Below are 21,275 nucleotides of genomic sequence, written 5' to 3'. Positions count from 1 at the left end.
GAATTCTGCTAGCAGTTTAAGGAAGAGAAGGAAAAAATGAGAAGGACTTCCTAGTATTTTTTACCCCCCCATTATTAGATCATGTAGAACATCAAAGAACTGAAAGTAGGATATTGATGCAGCAGCTTAATATTTCATTGACCTTTGATTGAGTTAACATGTACTGACCATATTGAACAAACACTTTTGACCTCCTTATAAAACCCAGAAGAACGAGGATGTTGATAGTGCAAGTACAGCAACACAGCTCAGCATCAGCAACAGATGCCCACTGTTACTCATTGACTATCCCAGCTCGACTATTTACTTCTGAGACAGAAATATGCCATGATTGACACAGGAATTAACTGATTTCCCTCCCCTCTGCACTCCATGAGTGTGCTATGACTGCAAGTAAAAGTTCTACTGATCTGATTCATTTGCAAAATTCTAAGCAGCCACTCAACAGCATCCGATAAACCGTTCAAGTCTGCTGAGAGGAGCCGAGTTTCTCACCCATACTCTTTATTGCACATCTACTTTGATCTTGTGCCTGAACCTAGATATGCAAATATTAAGCATAAAAGTTAATTAAATATGACATTTTGTTCAGAATGGTAGAAACCATGTCCCTTGAATGAATTTTGGAGAAAAAATATTGACATCAATTAAAAATAGTTTCTCTTTGCATGTATCTTCAAAACACCTTTGAAAGCCTTTAGAAAGACTTCTGGATTTTTTCAGTATTGTACATATGAATCCAGCTAAATATTGTTTTTCAATAATTAATGTTTATATTAGTTTTAAAATATTTAATACATTATTTAATAATTGGACTAAAAATGTTCCCAGCACCAAAAGATATGCAATTAATTTTCTTAGGTCTTTATTTTCTCTTCAAATACTAAAATCTGATTTTATTGTGAGGTACCATACTTTTGAAAAAACATCTGTAGACGTGACCTATGCATAACCTTTTGGATTCTGGATGCCTCCTTATAGCTCTACCCTAAGGATATTTCAGAAACTTCAGTTACACAGTTCCCTTCAGAAAGAAGGCTTTAAGTTAAAGATACTGACTCCTGGGCTGCATTTTAAATTTTCTTTTCTTCAGAGAAGTTCAAAGGGTGGAGTACTTTGGGGACAGACTTTACACAAGTAGGAGATTAAATTTATCCCATCTAAATCTGTACTTAGCAACCTTAGAGTGGACCTGAGTTTTTGAGTGAACAATACCCCATCATTGCCTTATGAATCAGCTAGAGCTTACCATGAGAGCCAGCATCAATGCTGAGGATGCTTTAGTGTCACATATATATGGCTCATCCTAGACAATTGTTTGGATAAACTCTGTTTCTTTTCTCATTTGTTTAGCACCTCTTGAGTCTAGCAGATTTTGGATGAGAATGGTGCCAGCTTCATGCACTCCTTAGTAATTATCTGGAAGAATTACTGCTAAATTTGTTGAATTATTGCTTGCTACAATGCTCAATGCCAGAGGGAAGTACTATCATGCCTTCAATGCCCTCAGGGCAACAGTCAACTATAGCTGCAGATACTAGGCTCACAACTAAAACCATTAAGGTTTATTTCTTTACACATCCCCAAGGCATCTTTGTTTAGACATATAATTAGAGAATCACAAAATCTCCTGAGTTGGAAGGGACCCATCAGAATTATCAAGTCTAACTCTTGCTTCTGCACAGGATCATCCCAAGAGTCACACCATGAGCCTGAGGGCATTGTCCAAATGCTTCTTGAACTCTGACAGGCTGGTGCTGTGACCACTTCTCTTGGGAGCCTGTTCCAGTGCCCAACCACCCTCTGGGTGAAGAAACTTGGCATAATATCCAACCTGTTGGTATTGAGGGCATCATACTTAAAGGCAGCATCTTCTAAATACTCTGTGTTGTGTTGAAGTTTTACATCCACACAGCCTGTTTGTGTATACATGTATGCACATAGAGGTATTTACCACCAAACATAAAGATACATTTTCCAACAGACACACAAGTATTTGGGGGAAAAAAAAAAAGAAAGCAACACACCAAACAAAACAATCCATCAGTTTTGCTCTAATTTTGCTCAGTTATACCTGATTTTTTTTTTAAAATCTCATTCATTATTGAAACAGTACAAGTAAGGGCAGTTCTGTTTTCCTGAAAAATGACCATTGGTATTGAATTTTCAATTCAGTCCAGATTATTTTAGATTACTATTAATATTTTCAATATTATCCTAGACATGCAAAATGTTTAAGAGAGAAACATGAATACTGCCATAACTAAAGGAATGGTAGTACTGCATAGTAAATAAATCTTTGTTGAGGGCATCACAAAGAATTTGACTATGTAAAATGCAAAATTATTAAAATAAATTATGATTATTAATATATAGTAAATTATGGAATCCAGAGGGATAAAACAGTTGAGAACATCTCCTTCTAATAAGTGATGTCAGAACACATGATTTGATACTCCTCCATGTGTTGTCATTGTGATATAGGTAAGAACATTAATATTTTGGATGGCAAAATATTTTCTACCTTCTTTAGGCCATGCAAAATATACTTTTTAATAGTAATCACCTTCTATCTTTCTAGTACTGTTTGAGATTGTTAATAAACTGAAAGTTAGAAGGATCTACAAAAAAAATTACTTGAGATGATGAAAAAGCCAAGGAAATCAGAACATATTCACTTCATGCCACAAGTGAAATGATAATTACGGGCATTAAAATGAAATCAAAACAACATTCAGTTTGACTTAGCACTTTGTAATATTTTGGTCTTTTTAATAATTGTTCTTAAAGAAGTAGTCAAAAGATTTCAAATGACAGCGCAGCTCCAGGTGAAAACACTATGTGTTTTGCCAAATGATGAGATTTTTCTCTCTCTATTTTTAAAAATTCAAGAGTGGTTTTTACATCACTTTTTCCTGTGTGAATACTCCTGACTACTTCTGCGTAAGCCAAAGAGTTTGCCTCTGTATGTCAGTTCAATTTATTTTCACAATGTCCCCTTTAGGATTCATGATTTTTCTCATGATATGTAAATTCCTATTGTACAGACAAATAGGGTGTTATTCAAGCAGGCAATTGGCAATCAAAAAACCAGAAATGTTAAAATTTTCTTGCCAAAGGTTTGAATGATTCTTAAAAAAAGATCCCTGGGAAGGTTTATCCAATCAAAAGAGGAAGTAAGTTAAATGGTGAGTTTACATATACGGTGATGCTACCTAGTGGAAATTACATTGAAAAAATAGCATTGAGGTAAAAATGAAGTTCCAGACAATCATATCATTGCTCACTGAAGAGGTTTTCATGTCTCTAAGAAATAATGTGAAAAGATTATCATATTATTCTTTGCTCTGCAGCAGGTACCTGTTATTTCCTGCAGAATACAAAGTATGCCTTTGCTCTAATGATGAAATTCTTCATTTTTGTGAGTGCATTGGGATAGGCACATCTATCTTGCATGAACACTGGAAAGTAATATTCAGCATAAAATGCAGAATTAAGAATGCACACACACGCAACTCAGTAATGCCAACTTTTTCTCTAGTACTGAATCCAATGACAATTTCATGATTCAGTATTTCACAAGATTGCCAATTGATAAAAAGCCACATTTAAAATGCTCAACTAAAGACGAATCACACGTTTCTTAAGAAAGAAAAAAAGAAAATATACATTTGAAGACTATAACTCTTCTGCTACATTGGTTACAGAATCTCTTTCTACTAAAATTATTCATATGATGTTTTAAAAAGGCTTGAGAGTATTTTACTTCAACAGAAAATTTCCACATTTCCTTTATTCAAAGTCAATTTAGGACTTTGCCTAGTTCCTAATTAACAAAAGAAAGTAATGTATCAGATGATGAAATACTGGGTGTTTTAACTATATTCCTGTCAGCTAAAGATGAAAAGGATTTACCCTAACCTTGAAAGATATTTATATCTGGAGTATTTAAATGAGATCTTCTCTGATGTCTTCTCTTTTCCAGGCAAACTTAGTGTAAAAACCCAAAAAGAATCAAAGAAATAGCATAGCTATTATGTTCTGTGGGGCCAGAAAAAAACATGTAAATTCCAATTTCCTCTAAATATTTTACCAGATATAATATACAGACATATATGTATGACTGTGTGTATATATCTGTACATGTATAGTAATAGTAATATATATATACACACATACATGCACAATACACAGACATAAACACAGTCCCTTGGACTTACTAGAATGTGGTGCAGATGCAGAAGGTATTTTGGTTTTGTCATATTGCCACAAAGTAGTATTTTATTAAGAAAAAATTACAAGGAAAAAAAAAGAATACACTTGGTTAAGGACATGGAATTTTAGTACCTCAAATTAAAGACTGCCCCTAACAAAAACAAAGACAAAAAAAACCCAAAAAAAACCCCCAAACAAACAAACAAAAAATAAGCAAGCCAATCCTGCCACTTTTCATCACCCATAATTCTTTCTGAAAGATATTAAGGGTACATTATCACCCTTAATAGAGATTTTGAAAATTAGCATTTTAAGTATTTAATTGACTCTTGGACACACTGATTTTTCTACAGATGTGTCAGTTTACCTGGGATTCCCTTACTGAAATGTCCAGCTATTGCTTTTTTCCTTAAGAGATCCCATTGTGCCAGAAAACAAAGCAATGTGCTTGATTAATTTAATTTGCTGTTGCAACATAGTGCTTATCAACAGCTTCCCTTCTCTTTGAAAGGTCCAGACAATCAGGAGAAAGATCAGAGCAATGCTAGAAGGATTGTCAGGGATATGAATGTAACACAATTGTCACTCTATGTGTACGTGCTGTCCTCAGAGAGAGCAGAACTCTGCACACCTTCCTTGCACGTACTCTCCTAGGTGAAGTGAGACACTTCCCATCTACAATCTACAGGGTTTGGTGAATTAAACTGTGCAACTTAAAAACATGTTCTTCAGTTAGGCTTTGTTACTTTTAATTCAATGGTCTCCTGTAGAACTGCTCTGGGTACAAATCTCAGTATGCATGAAACACAACAATTCAAGACTGGTCAGCTGACAGCCAGAATACCTGGGTTGGGGAATAGATTCTGGTTTCTTGGCTCTGGGAGAGAGTATGCTGAGCGTGCCATGACCCAGAGTCGTGGGTTGGTGAAAATCCTCTGTCATCAGTCACACTGAAGCTTGGGGACGCCCACTGCCATAAATCAATCAATCAGTCAATCATTTATTAATCAGGTACTTGCATTTTCATAGTTAATATAAAAATGGGCTCTAGACAATGCCTTCCTTATAATGATGCTTTAGCTTCATATTACAGAAGGGGGTTTATCTTAAATTAATTAATCCTTTTTCTAAGAGGGTGATATATTAATATGAAAAAGCTTTTGCCAATTGTACAGAAATAAATTAAGCCCCGCTGAAAGATCAGCACTGCAAAGTACATATGCTCATGAACAATCTGAACACATGAATAGTTCCTTCAAGTGAAGCCACTATTTTTGAGGAATTATTATGCTCTGGATTTAGATCTTTAATGTAGGGTTTAAGTTCTGCACAGACCTTTTCACTAGATAAATTTAACCTAAACCAGCTTCCTTTTGGGGGACGTCTGACTGATAGTAATACCCTTACCAGAAGAAAATCCAAATAATGTGTCCCAAGTCTACATGATAGGATGTTGTAATTAACATTTTTAAAAGGTGAGTAGGTATATTTTACTCAAGAAAAGACTTTGGATCCTAAAACTCCTTGAGACTAAGGTTTTGAAGTTTAATGCTGTCAATTGTCATGGAACATTTAGTCATAAAGGACTTTCCCATAAAGTCATCCTATTATTCTGAAAGTCACATGAAAAGCAAGTCTTTCTCTATATCCACACTGCCTTAACTGCTTCAGAGACTTCAGGCAATTCTATTTATTTTTTCCAACCAATGACAGACGAGGCCATCTTTAGAGTGACTCCATTAAATGCCTATCACAAAAGTATTCCTGCTGTAAATGGCACAATACATCCTGAAGGACAACCGCCCTCAACAGCCTCCCTGGCCTCCAGCATTGGGTGGTATTTTTATTCAGGGGAAGTGAATGGGACAAACATTTCTAATATTCTGTGCAGAACAGAAACCTACTACAATACATGGGAAAGAAAAATATTTTCTATAAATTCATCATGACCTCTACTTACACACTGGAAGACAGAGTAAGTAAGTGTAAACACAATGATAGAATGTAAACATATTTTGTTGGAGCCTAAGCAGTTAGGCAAAGCAGACCAATTAATAGAAAACATATTCTTCCTGACAGCTCCTCCAGCTCTTTAATACTACACACATTTAATACTAATTGAAGCTTGGTTTTATCTAATAAATTTTCTTTCATGTCAAGGTCATTTAGCACAACCCTTTTGCTCAAATTTCCTCATGTAATTTAACAAGCTATCTGTATTTAAGAGTAGTTGGTTATTTTCTTGAATACTGACATGGAGAAGAGTTTACCAGCTAATGGAAATTTTCTCTCTTATAGTCACATCTGTGTTTTCTCAGGTGTCCCCAAATCTTCAACCAGTGAATACCCTAGAGAGTGGGGTAGGGGTCAGTGACACTGAGACAAAAACAGGTGCCTTTAAAGAAGCCACACAGTAGCTCCTTGTACCTCCTTAAGAGGCTAAGCATATCTGGGGCAGGATAACTTTCCAGATGCTGTAAGCAGCACTTGTTTCTCCTGCTCACTCTATAAAACAGGTTGCCAAGACTCTTAAAGAGGAGGGGCGTACCAGGAGTTTGAAGCATTGGAACAAGTTATGGGATATCTCCTATATCTTGTTTTTCCAAAGTGTTGAGCCACTGACCCATCCAGGGGGCTTTGGGCCATGGGACCATTAAGGATGTTTGAAAATGAGATTTTAAGTCATTTGGAACAGACTCATGAAAACAGATAAATTATCATTTATGAATATATGTCTTGCTTGTATAATGCAAAGAATTTTGAAAATGATGATATTGTCTTTGGGAGACTGTATTTCCTCTACTGATGAAAAATGTGATCACCTCCTTTCTAGAAATTAAACACACTAAATAATATAATCACTGTCTATATGTGACTGAACCTGACCATTGTTTTCTTCTTGGTGGACTTTTTCAGACTAGATTTCTCTACCAGCTATCACTTGTAAATTAGGCAGTATTTCCTGTGAGCTCTTGCATCATGAAGGACCTGCAACTTTTGGGGTGGCTGGCAACTCCTTCATTTCAAGACTAAACTAATTGCTTCCTCTTTGTCTGTCAAGTCTTCCTTTTTTCTTCTGTTTTACAACCAGAAATATTGATGCATTTTACAACTTCTCCTTGTTGGACTGCGTTAGGATAGTGCCAACTTAACCACATCAGGGAGCAAAATTCATTTTTTTCCCTCAAAGCACAAGCCTGCAGAGGACTATCTAACACTATTTCTCTACTCACAGATCTGAATGCTGTTTACTTTCTATGCCTTTTCTATGTCAGTCCAGCCTAATGAGTCTGTGTGTCCCACTAAAGCCAGAACACAGCAAAGACCTGGAAATCCCTGAACACTGGACAGAATGCGACAGTGGAGGGTACAGGTTGTGGCACAGCTCTGCGAACACAGTGCATAAGACACTGTGGACTTAAGGAGCATCCACACCAATCCCCAACTCTGGATTTCTGTCAGTGCAGTTTACCTTCTTCCAGCTATAGGAAGTTCCTTGCAATGTTGAGCAAAATTAGAAAAATGAAGGAGGTTTTAGTATTTTTGCTGATCTAGTCATACTGGAGTCAGACTACATATACTGACTCCTACTGTATCAGCAGTAAACATGTATTGCCTTCTTTGCCTATTAATACAAAGAATAATACTTTTATTCTTTTTACAACTTCTTACTTTATTGTGAATGTGCAGCTCTAAAATATGCCACAATTCAAACTATTTGGTTACATTGTTTCTCAAACAGAAGATAAGTGCTGCTGCCTTCACTTAACTATAATGGGATGCTTGCAATTTCCTTGTATTACAATACAAAATTGTGTCTCTGTTGGCCAATTCTTTGAAAGCAATTGTATAGATAGTTTGGTACATGGGAGCAAATTACAGATGGTTATGCAATGGGATTTACCTGCACTTCAAAAAAAGGCTGTGCAAGTGCAAAATACTGCAAAGTGCTGATCATATTACAGTATATGTTCACTCATTTTTACTGGTACATATATATTTTAATGGGACAAAACAAATATTGCATTGATCCAGTATCTTTATATTACCTAAATAGCTGACTACTAGTATAATGCAAACTTCTCTAATTTTCCTATCATAAAGCCATTGCCATTGCCTTCCAAATAAGGGTTAAACTCAGCCAGTCTAACAGTCAGCCTATTACAGGCAAGTTTAATACATATTATAATTTTATAAAGATTATTGTATGTATTTCAACAAAAAAGGCGTATTTAACTATCTGAACATTTTGATTAAAATAAACCACATTTATACAAGGCTTTACAGTACATATGGCATGTAGTTAGTATGCAAATATGTAGCAGAGACTGATCCTCATTTTAAGATTTTGTGTAGGAACTAAGTAATACAGACATTAATACAATTCCCTTCCTGGTAATATAGACAATCTGTCTGCTATGAGTGTCCTGGAAGCTATCTCTAAAGCTTGTCTGTCCTGTTGTCCATATCACAAGTATTTGTGGCCACGGAAAATGCCCTTGTAAGCATGCAAGGTACTTAGTACCTGAATATGTAAGTCCATCACCAGCAGTCACACCAGCAACCAACAGTGTCCCGTAGGCAGCAGTAAACTCAGCAGCCACACAGCACAAACATTATTATCTCCTGCATGGAGCAACCCCAGAAAATGCTTTTCTATCACAGTATATATATATACAGACAGAAGGTTGGACATGAGCCAGATATTGTAAGAACCTCTAAGAGATTATGGTGCAGAACAGCTCAGCCTCTACAGTGCAGCCACCCACATGCACAGAAGTCAGGCTATGCACACTCCCAGTGTGTTACTGCCTTGGATCAAGAAAAAGCCTACTCTAGCTCATGTTTGTTCCCACCTCTTAATGGGACAGTTGAGGACCAGCTTGTTACTTGGAACGTCTTCACATATGGTATCCCTAGGGCTGCCAAGGATGACTGAAAATAGTGGAAGTGAACAATGGGAGAGACTCAATAATCATCTTCCTCTCTCCTCAGACTTGACACAAGCAGGGTTGAGGCATGCAAAAGAACAGCATTTCACACAGAAGGTCAGCTTCTGCCAGCTTGAGATTTGGTGCACACACTTCATGTAACTAAGCTATTTTCTTGAGCAGAATATATACAACACAGACCACACCACTGTGAACCTTCCCTACTTCACCATCCTTATGCTTCAGCCTTAACTAGGGCCTGAACTGAAGATGCCACATGAAGTCTTAGGTCTCTCTGATGAGATTCCAAGTACAAATATCACTTACATAAGATGTGACATTCCAAGCAAGAAGACATTGAAGAACTAAATCTGCAGGCTGATGCTCACATGGAATGCAATTCAGTTTGGAAATATTCAGCAAGAATTACTGTAAATGTTTTCATTTACTAAGTAGACACTTATGTTAAAAAAGCCATATAGAATGTTATTTCACAGTGTTACATTACTCTACTGCAATTCATTTTCAAGAGGTTAGCAGCCCTGTGGGAATGGCATGGTACTATGGACTCAACAGACTGCATGAAAACCAAGTATATGATGTCACTGTCTGTTGGCTGATTAGAAACAAAGCTACCAGGTTTCAGCCTATCTCCACATGTAGCTGGTCCCTAAGCACCACTCCTTCAGATACTCTTGTTTACAATCTCATGAGGAAATTTGGGAGCTGAAGGGCTGGAAATCTGTTAATCTCCTCAGAAAAAGGTGAAGAGGTGTAAGGAAAACTGTTCCAGTAGGAGAGCTTACATACGTTTGTTCTATGAACAGAGGATTTCACTCTCCAGGGCTGTCAGATCCAGCACCTTTTGTATGAATTTATTTTAAAATCAAATTCACACCCCCTTTTCAACACCACACATACTTTCAAAGGGTATTTTTATGGTAAAAGCAGAAATTAAGAAAAAATAAGAACTCCAAGTATCTGACACTTTAAACTCCAAGTGAATTTCCAGTCACATAAACAAATATTTTGGTCTAAAGTCTCTCAGCCCCCAAATTTGGATAACAGTATGAAAGATGATAAATCTAAAAAAACCCAAGCCTTACCTTCTTGTAGAGACTTCTCAGGTCTCTGTACTGCCACATACTATTGAGGACCTGAGATGCTGCTTTCACCACTTTAGGCGAATGCCTGTTACACACATACATTAAAAAGGGAGAGAGAGAGAAAAAAAGAGTGAGAAAGAGAATATTTAGTCAAGGACACCATTCATTCCAATTTTCAAATGCATTGCTATGGATTTAAAACCACAAATGAAGTGTGTTTATACCATAAGATCTTTGCTTGGCATCTTGAAGACCAATGTGTTTTCAAGCAAGGGCAATATATCATTTTTTTTATAGTACTAATCAATCAGTGAGGGGCAAAACTTGTGCATCTCAGTACACACAGGAATTTATGCTGAGAGCAGACGAATAGGAGGTGGCAATTGGCCAAATTCTTGAGGGCCCAACAGGCATTATGTGCATCTAAGATATGCTACAACTTTTGGCATATAGGACAAGGAGTCAGAGCAGAATTTCTTTCTCTGCAAGCTGCTGAACTCCAGCTCAGGACAGTGGACAGTGTGCTCAGCTCATTACGCTCCTCTCAGCAGTGGCCAAAAGAAACTCTAGATGGGTGACGAGAACTGGTTTTGAAATGCAGAGCCAAGAGGTAGAAATACAGCCGATTACAAGAAGTTATGATAAATTTCATTAGGAATCCAAATGTGGACTAGGATTTTGCTCACACCATTATCCTTTAATGACAGCAATACAATGTCATGTTGAAAACCATGTAATTTCACATGGTCTTTCTCTTCAGACAAGTTTTGAAAGAAGATCTAAACTATCATTACAATCAGTTGGTGTCATATATTCCTGCTGAAATAGGTAATTAAAAACATCTAAATCAGAGAGTATTCATCTCAGTGAGGAAGGGTCAAATAGAAAAGGACCAGGAAGATAACCCAGCCCACTAAGGAAGCATACACAGTGCAGAATCAAAAATACATATAAAGCAGTAGAATGCTAAAAAACTTTGCAAAGGTCTAAGTCCAGATGAAGATTGAAGAAGTTCTGGGCAGTCACTGAGGTGATTTATGTTTTACTCAGAAGAATATAGTTTGAAACATCAAATAGAAACCAGAAAACCAGTAGCAAGCATACATTACTGGTTTGGGCAGGGGCCAGGCTTTGGTTCATTCTGTGACTTCTGAGAAGGATCACTGGTAAGCTGACATGCAAGCTGGTAAAGTGTTGTTATGACACAACTGATTCATTAATACAGCATTTCCCTAGTAATTTATCTGGTGCTTTTTTCCACTTCTATTCCATTTCTCACCGAGAGTACAGCAGTAGGTGGGTAATTGGTGAGTAAACAGGATTTTGATAAGCCCTTTCAAGTATAATTGTTTTTATTATACTTCCAGCTGTACTGGATAGTGGGGTGCTGATAAGTATGGAGTAACCAGGAAAATAACTGTGCCAACCACTCCATGAGTACTGAGGAAAGGCAGGAGCTATGTGAAGCTGATATGGGCTTGGCCAATATAAAAAACCTTATGAACACCAGTTCTCTCATGCAGTCATACAGAGAGACTGCTCAAGCCCTGGGCATATTTCAAAGGCTATCAGGGCCAGCCCCACACTACTGGCACTGATACATACCAGGATGCATGGCCAGTTCAGTATCCTGCACATTCAGAAGCAGTTGCTTCATACTGGACAAAATGATTTCATACAGAAGAGGTTTACTGTATTAAAGTGAGCATGTCAGAATTTTCTATCAGTCCAACAACCAGCAATTTCGGTTTTCAAGCAATGAATTACCTGTAAGAAACCAAACCAATAGCACACAGTACTGACATTTCTGAAAGCTGAAAAATGGAACTTTTACTTTAGATGGGCATTTGCAGCACTGTGTGTTAACAAGTTTTCCTGTTCTAGAAGTGAGTAATCTGTAAAAATAGTAACACGGGACTGCAAGTCAAAGTTCTTGAGAGGAAGGATACATATCATGACTTGGAATGGCACTTTGGAATTACTCTGCTCTACATTAATTAGAAATAGATGTCTTTCACAGTTATGAGGGATATTCAGACAGGGAATTATGCCCTTGGATTCTCCTAAAACTGCCCATGATACTTCAAAAATTCCAGACTCAACAGGTATTAGTACTCTTTATCAGATAATGAACAGGTAGACAAATGTATTATTCTGAGGAAATACACATTCAGCTTAAGAGAAATGGATATGAACCTGCTTGGAATGTCAGAAAATTTGATCTAGAAAATATAAACAAAAAATTTAGGTAGATTTAATAATAACAAAATGCAAATATAAATAAATTGGCAGAGCATGGGGAGCTCCCACAATTGGAATCACATACTTGGTCACACTACTTTTTACCCCTTACAATTTGAATGCAAGAATGTTTTAATAATGAATTTGGTATGAAAGGAAAGCGGTGACAATAGAGGAAAAGAAAAGTGAATAAATTATACTGGCAATGCTCTGATCACATAGGCGAGCATAAGTTCTCATACCAAATGTAGGGTGCATAAATCTTTCCTTCAGGTTGTGGCCTGGCTTTGTGGGGCTCTTTAAGAGCTCTGATGCTGCAGTAGGCTGTGTGATGGCAGCTCCAAGTAGGTGGACTGATGGGTTTTGTACACTACAGTGAAGGCTTTTTGTTTTCAAACTGCCATAGTCCCATTGCACTATACTTCATCAGGTTGACAAATATGAGAACCAGGCTATCTGTTTTAGGCAAAAGAAGGATAACAAGTGAACTCTTCATGAAGAGTGTGTACATAGCCAAACAGACAAGATGAAACCATAGCTGTTCTGAAAATGTCACAGTTGTGTGCAAGACATTTTTTGCCTCACAAAGCAGCCTAATGGCTCTCTCAGAAGCAACCAGTCAGAAAATCCATGGATCTACTACCAAGCTGGTGGCAGGGAAAGCTGGGTGCTGTGAAGAGGGACAACGACTTTAAATTCTTCACTCCTAGATCAAGAGGAGCAGTACCAGAACTGTGGTGAGGTCCTTCCTTTCAAAGGACCCCTCTACCTGCATGTCATGCCTTGTGCAGGGTGCAATTCAAATACTCTGATCCCTAATGTTTATCAGGATCTTCTGCAATTTCTTAGAGGTAGGGGCTACTGTAGACAGTTACTCTTCCTTAAAATGCACATGGAGTGCACTCCCTACACTGCTGATGGCACATCAAAAATAAACCAAAGCAGAGGGAGACTTTTGGTATTGGCATTGTCTGTTTCTTGTCACCCTTCACACACGCTGGGCATGTGATTTCTGATGAAACTAAAGGATTCAACTCGCAATTGCACGGAGAAGACAAACACATTCAGGACTAGTAATAACTACTGGAGAGGTTAAAAAGGTGCAAGGTGATTTGCAAAACATACTTGTCTCCTTTACTCTTAGATATGCCAACCAGTTTCTCAATGCCGCCTGCGTCTCGTAAGGCCTTGGCATTCTCCATGTTTTTAGTGATGACTTCATGCAGAGTGCAGCAAATGGCAGTAACGGTGTCATCAGACATGGCCTTGCTTGCTGAGCTGTTGCTGTTGTTAGCGCCTGGCAGTCGGTGGACCAGATCCCTCATGGCATACTTGCCTTTGTTGAAAGAAAACGAAGGGAGAATTCAGAAGATACAGCAATAAAGGCTGATGGAGAAGTACAGGGAAAACACGCAAGACTAACAGCACCATTTGCATCATTGCACGTCATCTAATTGGATACTGGTATTATTTTGGAGCAAGCCATATTTATATGATTGCATGTTCAAGCATTTCACACATTATGGACTCTGTTAATACTTCCATACAGCATCAGTCAGAGACTTCCAATATGGCTACATTACACCCATAAGAGAATGGAATTATGATGGCAAACGCCAAGTATATGCATAAAGATAACCTGAATACCACAATTCACAGAACTTGGCAAGTCCTCATCTCCCACCAAACAACTCACAGCTTGTTACCATAAATTGAATGTGCATCAATTGTCAAAACTACAACAGTGAATGCAAACCCAATGATGTTGTTATTTGGGAAAAGGTCTTCTCTGAAAACTTCTTCACTGTACAAGGTTAATTCTATTCTATATGAAGCAATTTAACTGGGTTTGTTAGCGTTTCTTAGACTGTGTTGCTCAAGAGGATACCATCTTTTTCACACATCCTTAGTTGTATGCACCGTAATGACCAGAAAAGGAACAGCCTTTCTGACATCTACTCCAGTCTGGCATTTTGCAAGGCTTTACTAAAAAAACCCACTGACATCCAGAACTTAACATTTCCTAAAATGAAAGGAATTTTTTAAATGGTCACATCAAACATTAAAAGAAATTGATGTTATAGAAATGTTAAAGAAATTCTGTCAATTATGTTTGGGCTTGATGATCTTTTTCAACCTAAATGATTGTAAGATTATTATAATTTTTTCATGCTTAAATAAACAGATTTCTTTTTCAAAATTGCACCTGAAAGTCATGTAGTGCTTGTGAAAATAATAAAAAAGCTATATATGTGTCAGGATTAGCACCAGCACAGATACACAATATGCCTCACATCAGTTCTAGAGGATTGCTACTATGGTGACTGGCTGCTCAATCCTTCAATGTGATGAAGAGAAAATCAGAGAAGGTAAAGGCCTGATGAAATCATTACCAAGGTCAGTGAAACAACTCTGAATCACCTTCAGTGCAGCTGTGCTAGGAATTTGCATACAGCAATCACCATGAGTGTATCATGCAGGATGAAAAGGACGGGAAAATTGGAAAATATAAACATGATTAACAATGAAATCTACATCACATTTTGTGAATGATCAGGTATGATTATTGTATATAATATGGTAATTTAATCAGATTTTTTGATAACTTAAAAATGTTCTGATCAATTAATGTTTATGCGTATTTATTAAAAATCTTATTTCTGAATTCATAAATTCAGTTATTTGTATCCATATTTGAAAGCAGAGGCAAGAGGAAAATCACATCTTTTAACTATCAGACATTGAATCATTTTTATTTCTCACAATTTTGCCTGATGTGGTAGAACTACAGTCTGTCATTTGAACACAATATTCATAATACAGATAAAAACTTAAACCTCTGTACTGAACTGTTAAAGATTATCAAACAGATTTTGTGGTAATGCAAGGTGTTATAAAATACTCTATATTATGTAAAAACATTCCTGATTGTAGAAAGCATTAGACTGCCTACAAAATGTGTATAGTAGGATTTGAATCTTACCAGTGTGCTGCAATACAAATACAAATCCTGTCCTCAAACATTTTTATTTCTTTGAATTTAATATTTAATTTACTTGCACTGTTACAATTTTAAGCAATATTATTAATATCAGATGTTGAACAGTTGTTAGCACCTCTTTCAGAAATTGTTTGAGCAAACTCAAAATCTTCTTTTACCCTACACATTTATGAAATACTGCTGCAGAAAAGTCTATAATGCTATTTTCACCTGCATCTGTCTGTTCTGTGCAACATGAACACATTAATATATCACTATACAGTTGTATATCACTTACAGTGATTACTTCAGTTTACAACACAAATTAAGGTGGTGTTTCAAAAAATTAACTATGATTTGATGTAGCTTTTACTCTTGTGCAGTGCCTGCCACTGGTCAGGAGTAAATACAAGTAGATAAATCCGATCAGTAAGACTTTCTGCTTTAATCTGTGCACACATCCAGAATAGACCAATATTCCTTTTTCTTTCTGGACCTCACTTAAATTGCAACGGAGTACCTCAGCACCTCAGTCCTCTGGTGGAACCAGTTCATGATGGTCATTTCATTAGCAGCCAAAGACTGTATCTCAGAGCACTGGGTCTAAGGAAATCTGGATGGCTGCCCCAAGTAGATTTTTTCCTGCAGCTGGTCTAGTATTCCAGGCAGTAGCATTCACACCAGCACACATGCCCAGACACCCAAGATGTTTCTTACAATAAATAAAGGCTTTGGAGCTATCAGGGAAAGCTCAGTTGGAAAATGAAACCAGACACAATCAACAGGGTATAATGCTCAGCAGTTCTAACATTTCTGCTGTGCACACCCTTCAGTTAGGCATGAGAAGATCAAGTCAGTATTAGGTACTTCAAAACAATAAAAATAGGCTTTTTATAGATAACGTGTAACAGTGGGATAGTACAGCATTCCTTATTCTGAGCAGTTGTAGTAATTCCAGCCCAATACTACCATTCAATTCTTAATCAGATGCATATTTAAAGTAAAATATATTCTGAGTGGGTTTGGCATGATTTTGTAATTGCCCTCCCCTTCTTTCTCCCACAAGAATTGCATCAAATTTAGCCTTTGGATAGCAAGTTCCAGAAGACTCACATTTTGTAGATCTAAAATTTAGTCACTGTATTTCATCTGTGGCAGCTGTGCCAGCTGGTGTCCAGTGTGGAGACCCCCCTATAGCGGAACCTGTAATGTCAATGCCAGGCCTCCCTGCCAGGGGCTGTCTGTTGGAGACACAGGCTTCCCTCTCCCTGCCCTGCCCCCAGGAGCCAGTGAAAGACAGAACTGTCACTCCCAGTGAAGCTGCCCACCCATGTCAGTAAAGCAAATGACCACAATCCAACAGGCATCATGGTCAAAATGTCCTTCCAGAGGTTCACCAAACACAGGTGGCACACCAGCTGGAAGAAGGGAGTGGCTGGGCTACAGAGTTGATCCAAGCCATTGTTTACATGGCTCTTAAAATCTTTTAACATGTGGAACTGTGAGCACATTTTCTGTGGTTTGAGTACTTTGAACACTGTTATCTATGTGAAAATATATTGAAAAAGCAGGAGATTTTCAGGAAACAGGAATTAAGCCACGGAAGTTGAAAGTGAAGGACTATTCTATATACTACAAGAAGTTTTTCTAAAACTATACATATAGTTAATAAATCACTGTAGTACATTCACAGAAAAATACCCCATCAGTAATTGGTTAAGTTCTCTTAGCTATGTTCCTACTGCTTTACTACAGACATGAAGAAGAATCGTGTTTTCTAGCATGAGCTACAGAAGAAACCTTGCTCTACAGTGGTGCGAATGTGAAGTCCTACCACAGGTACTGTTGCATTAGCCCTACACAACTGTGGTCCTTGACTTCTGTACTGCTGCATGTTACATACCACAGAGAAATTGCACTTAGAATTTTGTTTTTCTGTGTTAAGAGCCTCTTCTGAAAGCAGACTGGACTGTGTAATGGAAACCAGTGTTGTAATGTCAGCATATTGTTATCTAGCCCTACTGTTATCTAGCACCACTAGTAGGAGAGCTGGGAAATTCAGCTTGCAACACAAGAAGCCTCCTTGAATGAAGAAGTGAGAACTGATGAGTATGCTGGGAAGAGAGGCTGTATGTGAGGATTATATTAAAAATAAATAGCCTTGTTAATTTTCATTAGAGTCCATGCAGAACTACTTTAATCTACAAACAAATTGATTTTTTTATTTTAATTTTTTGTATTTGAACAACATTACACATTGTAAGACCCAAAACTGATTCGAAGCTTTTAAAGAGGATTTACATAAGATGATTAAACATAGCCAACAGCTTGACAAGGAAAAAAGAAAACTTATTTATTTCTTCAATTTCACTCTTAAAGGAAGAAAGAAAGACATAAAAGAGACATAACAGTAAAGGGGTTATCTTGTGGGCGCTTGGAAGAGCATTTTTCTGATACTATACATTTAAAAGTTATTTTTTCAAGATTAGACTTCCATCATTTTCATATTAAGAAGGTGATTCATCTAACACCATGCACTAAGTCTTTGACTGTAAGATGATATTATTGTATCTGCTTATTATTTAACAATGAAGATTTAATGTCTTTTCCCTTACATGATAAAAGTCTCAGCACCTTAATACCAGCTTCCATTATTTAATTCAGGAAACTTTTCATGTCAGAGGATTGAATAACTTTCCTAAGAGAGATTCTGCCTTCAAAGCCCAACAGCAGACCAAACTATTCTTCTGGTAGATTAAACCAGAGCAAAATCATCACAGATAAGGTTCTACTTCTGGAAATATTTCCCTGCTATTGCCTTGAGACAAATTCACTGCTGTTGTAACATCATTGAATCCACTTCCATTTTCACTCATCTCTGAACGATGCCTTTGACACACTGGCAAATTTATTAAACAGTTGTGACATGCTTCCTAGTTTGAGAGTAAAAGATTAGGAAAATTGACCTATTAAAGAAACAAGAAATTCCAAACAGGTATTAATACAAACTAAGACCCCTGTCCTAGAGATAGATCCTTTTTTCTATAAAAGTAATTGTTCCCTATTCCTCCTCTCCAAAGATATCTATGAACTCAACATCATGTAGCTAGTTAATATAAAAATGGCAAAATGCCACCCTACTTTGTTGTAAAGGTGCAGATATCCTATTCCAGAACTACTGGTGCCTGTATGTCAGAATATATGTGAATTTTCTTCTCTTTGTGCTAACACATGTGCTCCACTTAGATGTATGTGGTTTTGGCCCTGTGTTTTTAATACAACTCAACTTCAGCATTTCACAGAAGTATGGAAAGAATATGACTGAGAGAGCCTTTATTATTACTTTCAATTATTAATAAATGTGCCAAAACTGTTCATTTCTGCACCATGCTTTCACTGTTACACACCTCTGTTCTAAGCTGTAATATATAACCACCACTGGCACTTGTGTAGCACCTGAACTGCCCTCAGGGTCCAGGTGACACTGTCCAGAGGAAGCCCGGGTGTACTCTGAATACTGGAAATTTTCTAGTACATACTGAGGTGCAAGAGGGGGTGTAAGAGCCCATTAAAAAACAAACAAACAAACAAACAAACAAACAAACAAACAAACCCACAAGAATGCTCATTGCAATATGTAGCAGACTCTGGACTGAGCCTGCCTAGACAATACAAGTTATAGTGTAGGCATCAGAGCAGCAGTAAACCTCATGTCATTTCAGAGGGTAAAGGTGTGTTAATTTGCATAAAGAGATTTTCTTTATGTGAAAGACTCAAGGGGGAACCATGAATTTTAAAGGGAAATTGGCTAAGAGATAAGAGATTGGCTAAGAGATAAGAAATGCTGTCATACTGGGTCTTAGAGCCAAACACATGTGGGTTTTTGTGGGGCAGAGTAAGAAGCAAGTCCAAGAAGATGAAGCAGGGTTAATGCTAGAGCTGCTGGGCCAGGAGTAAAGGCAGCAAATGCAAGGAGACACAAACCTATATCTTTGAAAGCAAAAAAGGCTGCAGTACTGAGGTTGAGAGACACTTGACCCACTGAGTAAACAATTACTTCTCAGACTTTGGGGAGCAGCAGGAAAGGTGAGTGAAGAATAAGAAAAAATCCACCGTATGAGGCAATGCTGGTTTATAAAAGAGGACCTCTTCTAAAAGAAGGTTTATAAAAGAAGACAGAGCAGCACAACTGAAATAAGGGTCATCAGCCAGCACAAAGTTTAATGCCCTCTCACTCACTCTTAAATGACATGACTGCCTCCAGACAGGCTTTCCACTGCACGACCGAGGCAGTGACTTTGCTCTCCACTCGATAGATACAGTCTGCAGCAGTGCTGACTGCAGGGCACACTGCATCTGAAGCACTGCAAGTCCCACAGTTTGCATACAGCAAAGCTCTCTTCTCTCTCTCTGGGGCCCCTCATTTGACATGACCAGCTGTGGATAGAGCAGGTTTGCAATAATCCAAGGTAGTGCCTACTGTCAAACCCCCATGGCCTGGCCTGTGCTGGCTCATGGTCTGTGATGCTGCTCATCACAACACATCTGTTTCTTATTCCTAAGACCACTGTGCATGAATTGCTACTGGAAAAAGAAACTGGAAAAAACCCTGGAGCAGTAGGACTAAAAAGCATGCCCCACATAGCATGAGCCCCACCACTTCTACAAAGTGTCAGAGAACAGATGATTCTGGATCACTTTGGGATGGAAGTGTAAAAAAAAAAAAAAAAATCAGACCATTTTCAAATAGGGGGAAATTTATGTGTGCAAACATATGAGGGCAACGTGGTTTCAAATTCCCTTGGATACTTGAGACATCTGCACAGTTAGCAGACTTATGGAAGACACACAGGCTTCTGGAAAAGCAGATGTAAGCAAAATTGGATACTCTTTGGTCCTTAGTGTTTAATGCTTATCTCTAGACGCCTAGATATCATTCTCAACATTTGGCCAAAAATGTTGGTTAGATACTCAGGTCCTTTTACCTCTTATGTTAGTGACATACACAAACATTTGTAACCTCTGGCACTTGGGAATAAATATGCATTGCACTATATAATGGTAATTGACTACAGTACTGCAATTATCCCTATCCAAAAAACCTATCGCCTCAGCTCAATCATTTATAAAGGAAAGAGTGACAAGTTAACTTAAACTGGTTTTAGTAAGCAGCTCAAACCTCCTGGGCTGGAAGACACTGTTTTACTGCTTCACATTAAGTGTAACTTGCCAATTAAGTTGGGATAATGAGTACTTTGAGATAGAGAACAATACCAGTCCTTGCAGGGTTTTTTTAATTTTAAATTTTTAGACTCTGTAGAGATAAATTATTTTTTGAGAATAAAGAAGGAATAAAAACCATTACACATACATGCCCTCCTGTGTCCCCAAGGATCCAGGTGCACTTTGCTCATTGCTGCTGAGACTGAACAAAGAATCAGGTGGAGGTCTCAGATGCTCTCTCCACTTCAGATAAATGATACACACTTTCAGTTTTCCGCCATCTCTGACGACAGGCAGCAAGATTTCAAGATATAAGATTGGTATTAGGTAGGGACCATGACAAAGAGGAACAGCATCTTCCCTGATGCATTATATGTGATGTGTCAGTCATTCGTTTTCTTTTTAAAAATCTTTTTTATCAAGAATAAATTCAGCCATCAGCAGTGTAGCATACAAAGCCCTACAGGGAGCAGGAATAGTAATCTTTTACAGTTTTAGGGAAGAAACCCTCAAACTACCATAGAGTGATGAAAGCATGTAGAACAGCAATAACTGTGTGGCAATGTCAGTTGAGATTTC

General features: G+C 37.6%; 1 protein-coding gene across 3 annotated transcripts in view; it reads right to left on the bottom strand.

The window, feature by feature from the left end:
- The window catches only part of CTNND2 (catenin delta 2), a 419,330-nt gene that overhangs the window by 23,086 nt on the left and 374,969 nt on the right, over window positions 1-21,275 (bottom strand). For 2 of the 3 annotated variants that reach the window (XM_083856451.1, XM_083856450.1), the window contains exons 16-17: window positions 13,619-13,829; window positions 10,253-10,337 (exon numbers count right to left, since the gene is read on the bottom strand). In XM_083856451.1, the coding sequence (XP_083712577.1) occupies window positions 10,253-10,337; window positions 13,619-13,829 (296 nt within the window). Of the gene's footprint in view, window positions 1-5,059; window positions 5,186-10,252; window positions 10,338-13,618; window positions 13,830-21,275 lie in introns of all 3 variants that reach the window. The other variant, XM_083856449.1, reaches the window with a different exon arrangement.

Source organism: Zosterops lateralis (genome assembly GCF_965231275.1).
Source record: "Zosterops lateralis genome assembly, chromosome: 1".
Lineage (NCBI taxonomy): Eukaryota > Metazoa > Chordata > Aves > Passeriformes > Zosteropidae > Zosterops > Zosterops lateralis.
The sequence above is the reverse complement of the archived record's forward strand: the minus strand, read 5'-3'. Positions and strand labels throughout refer to the sequence as shown.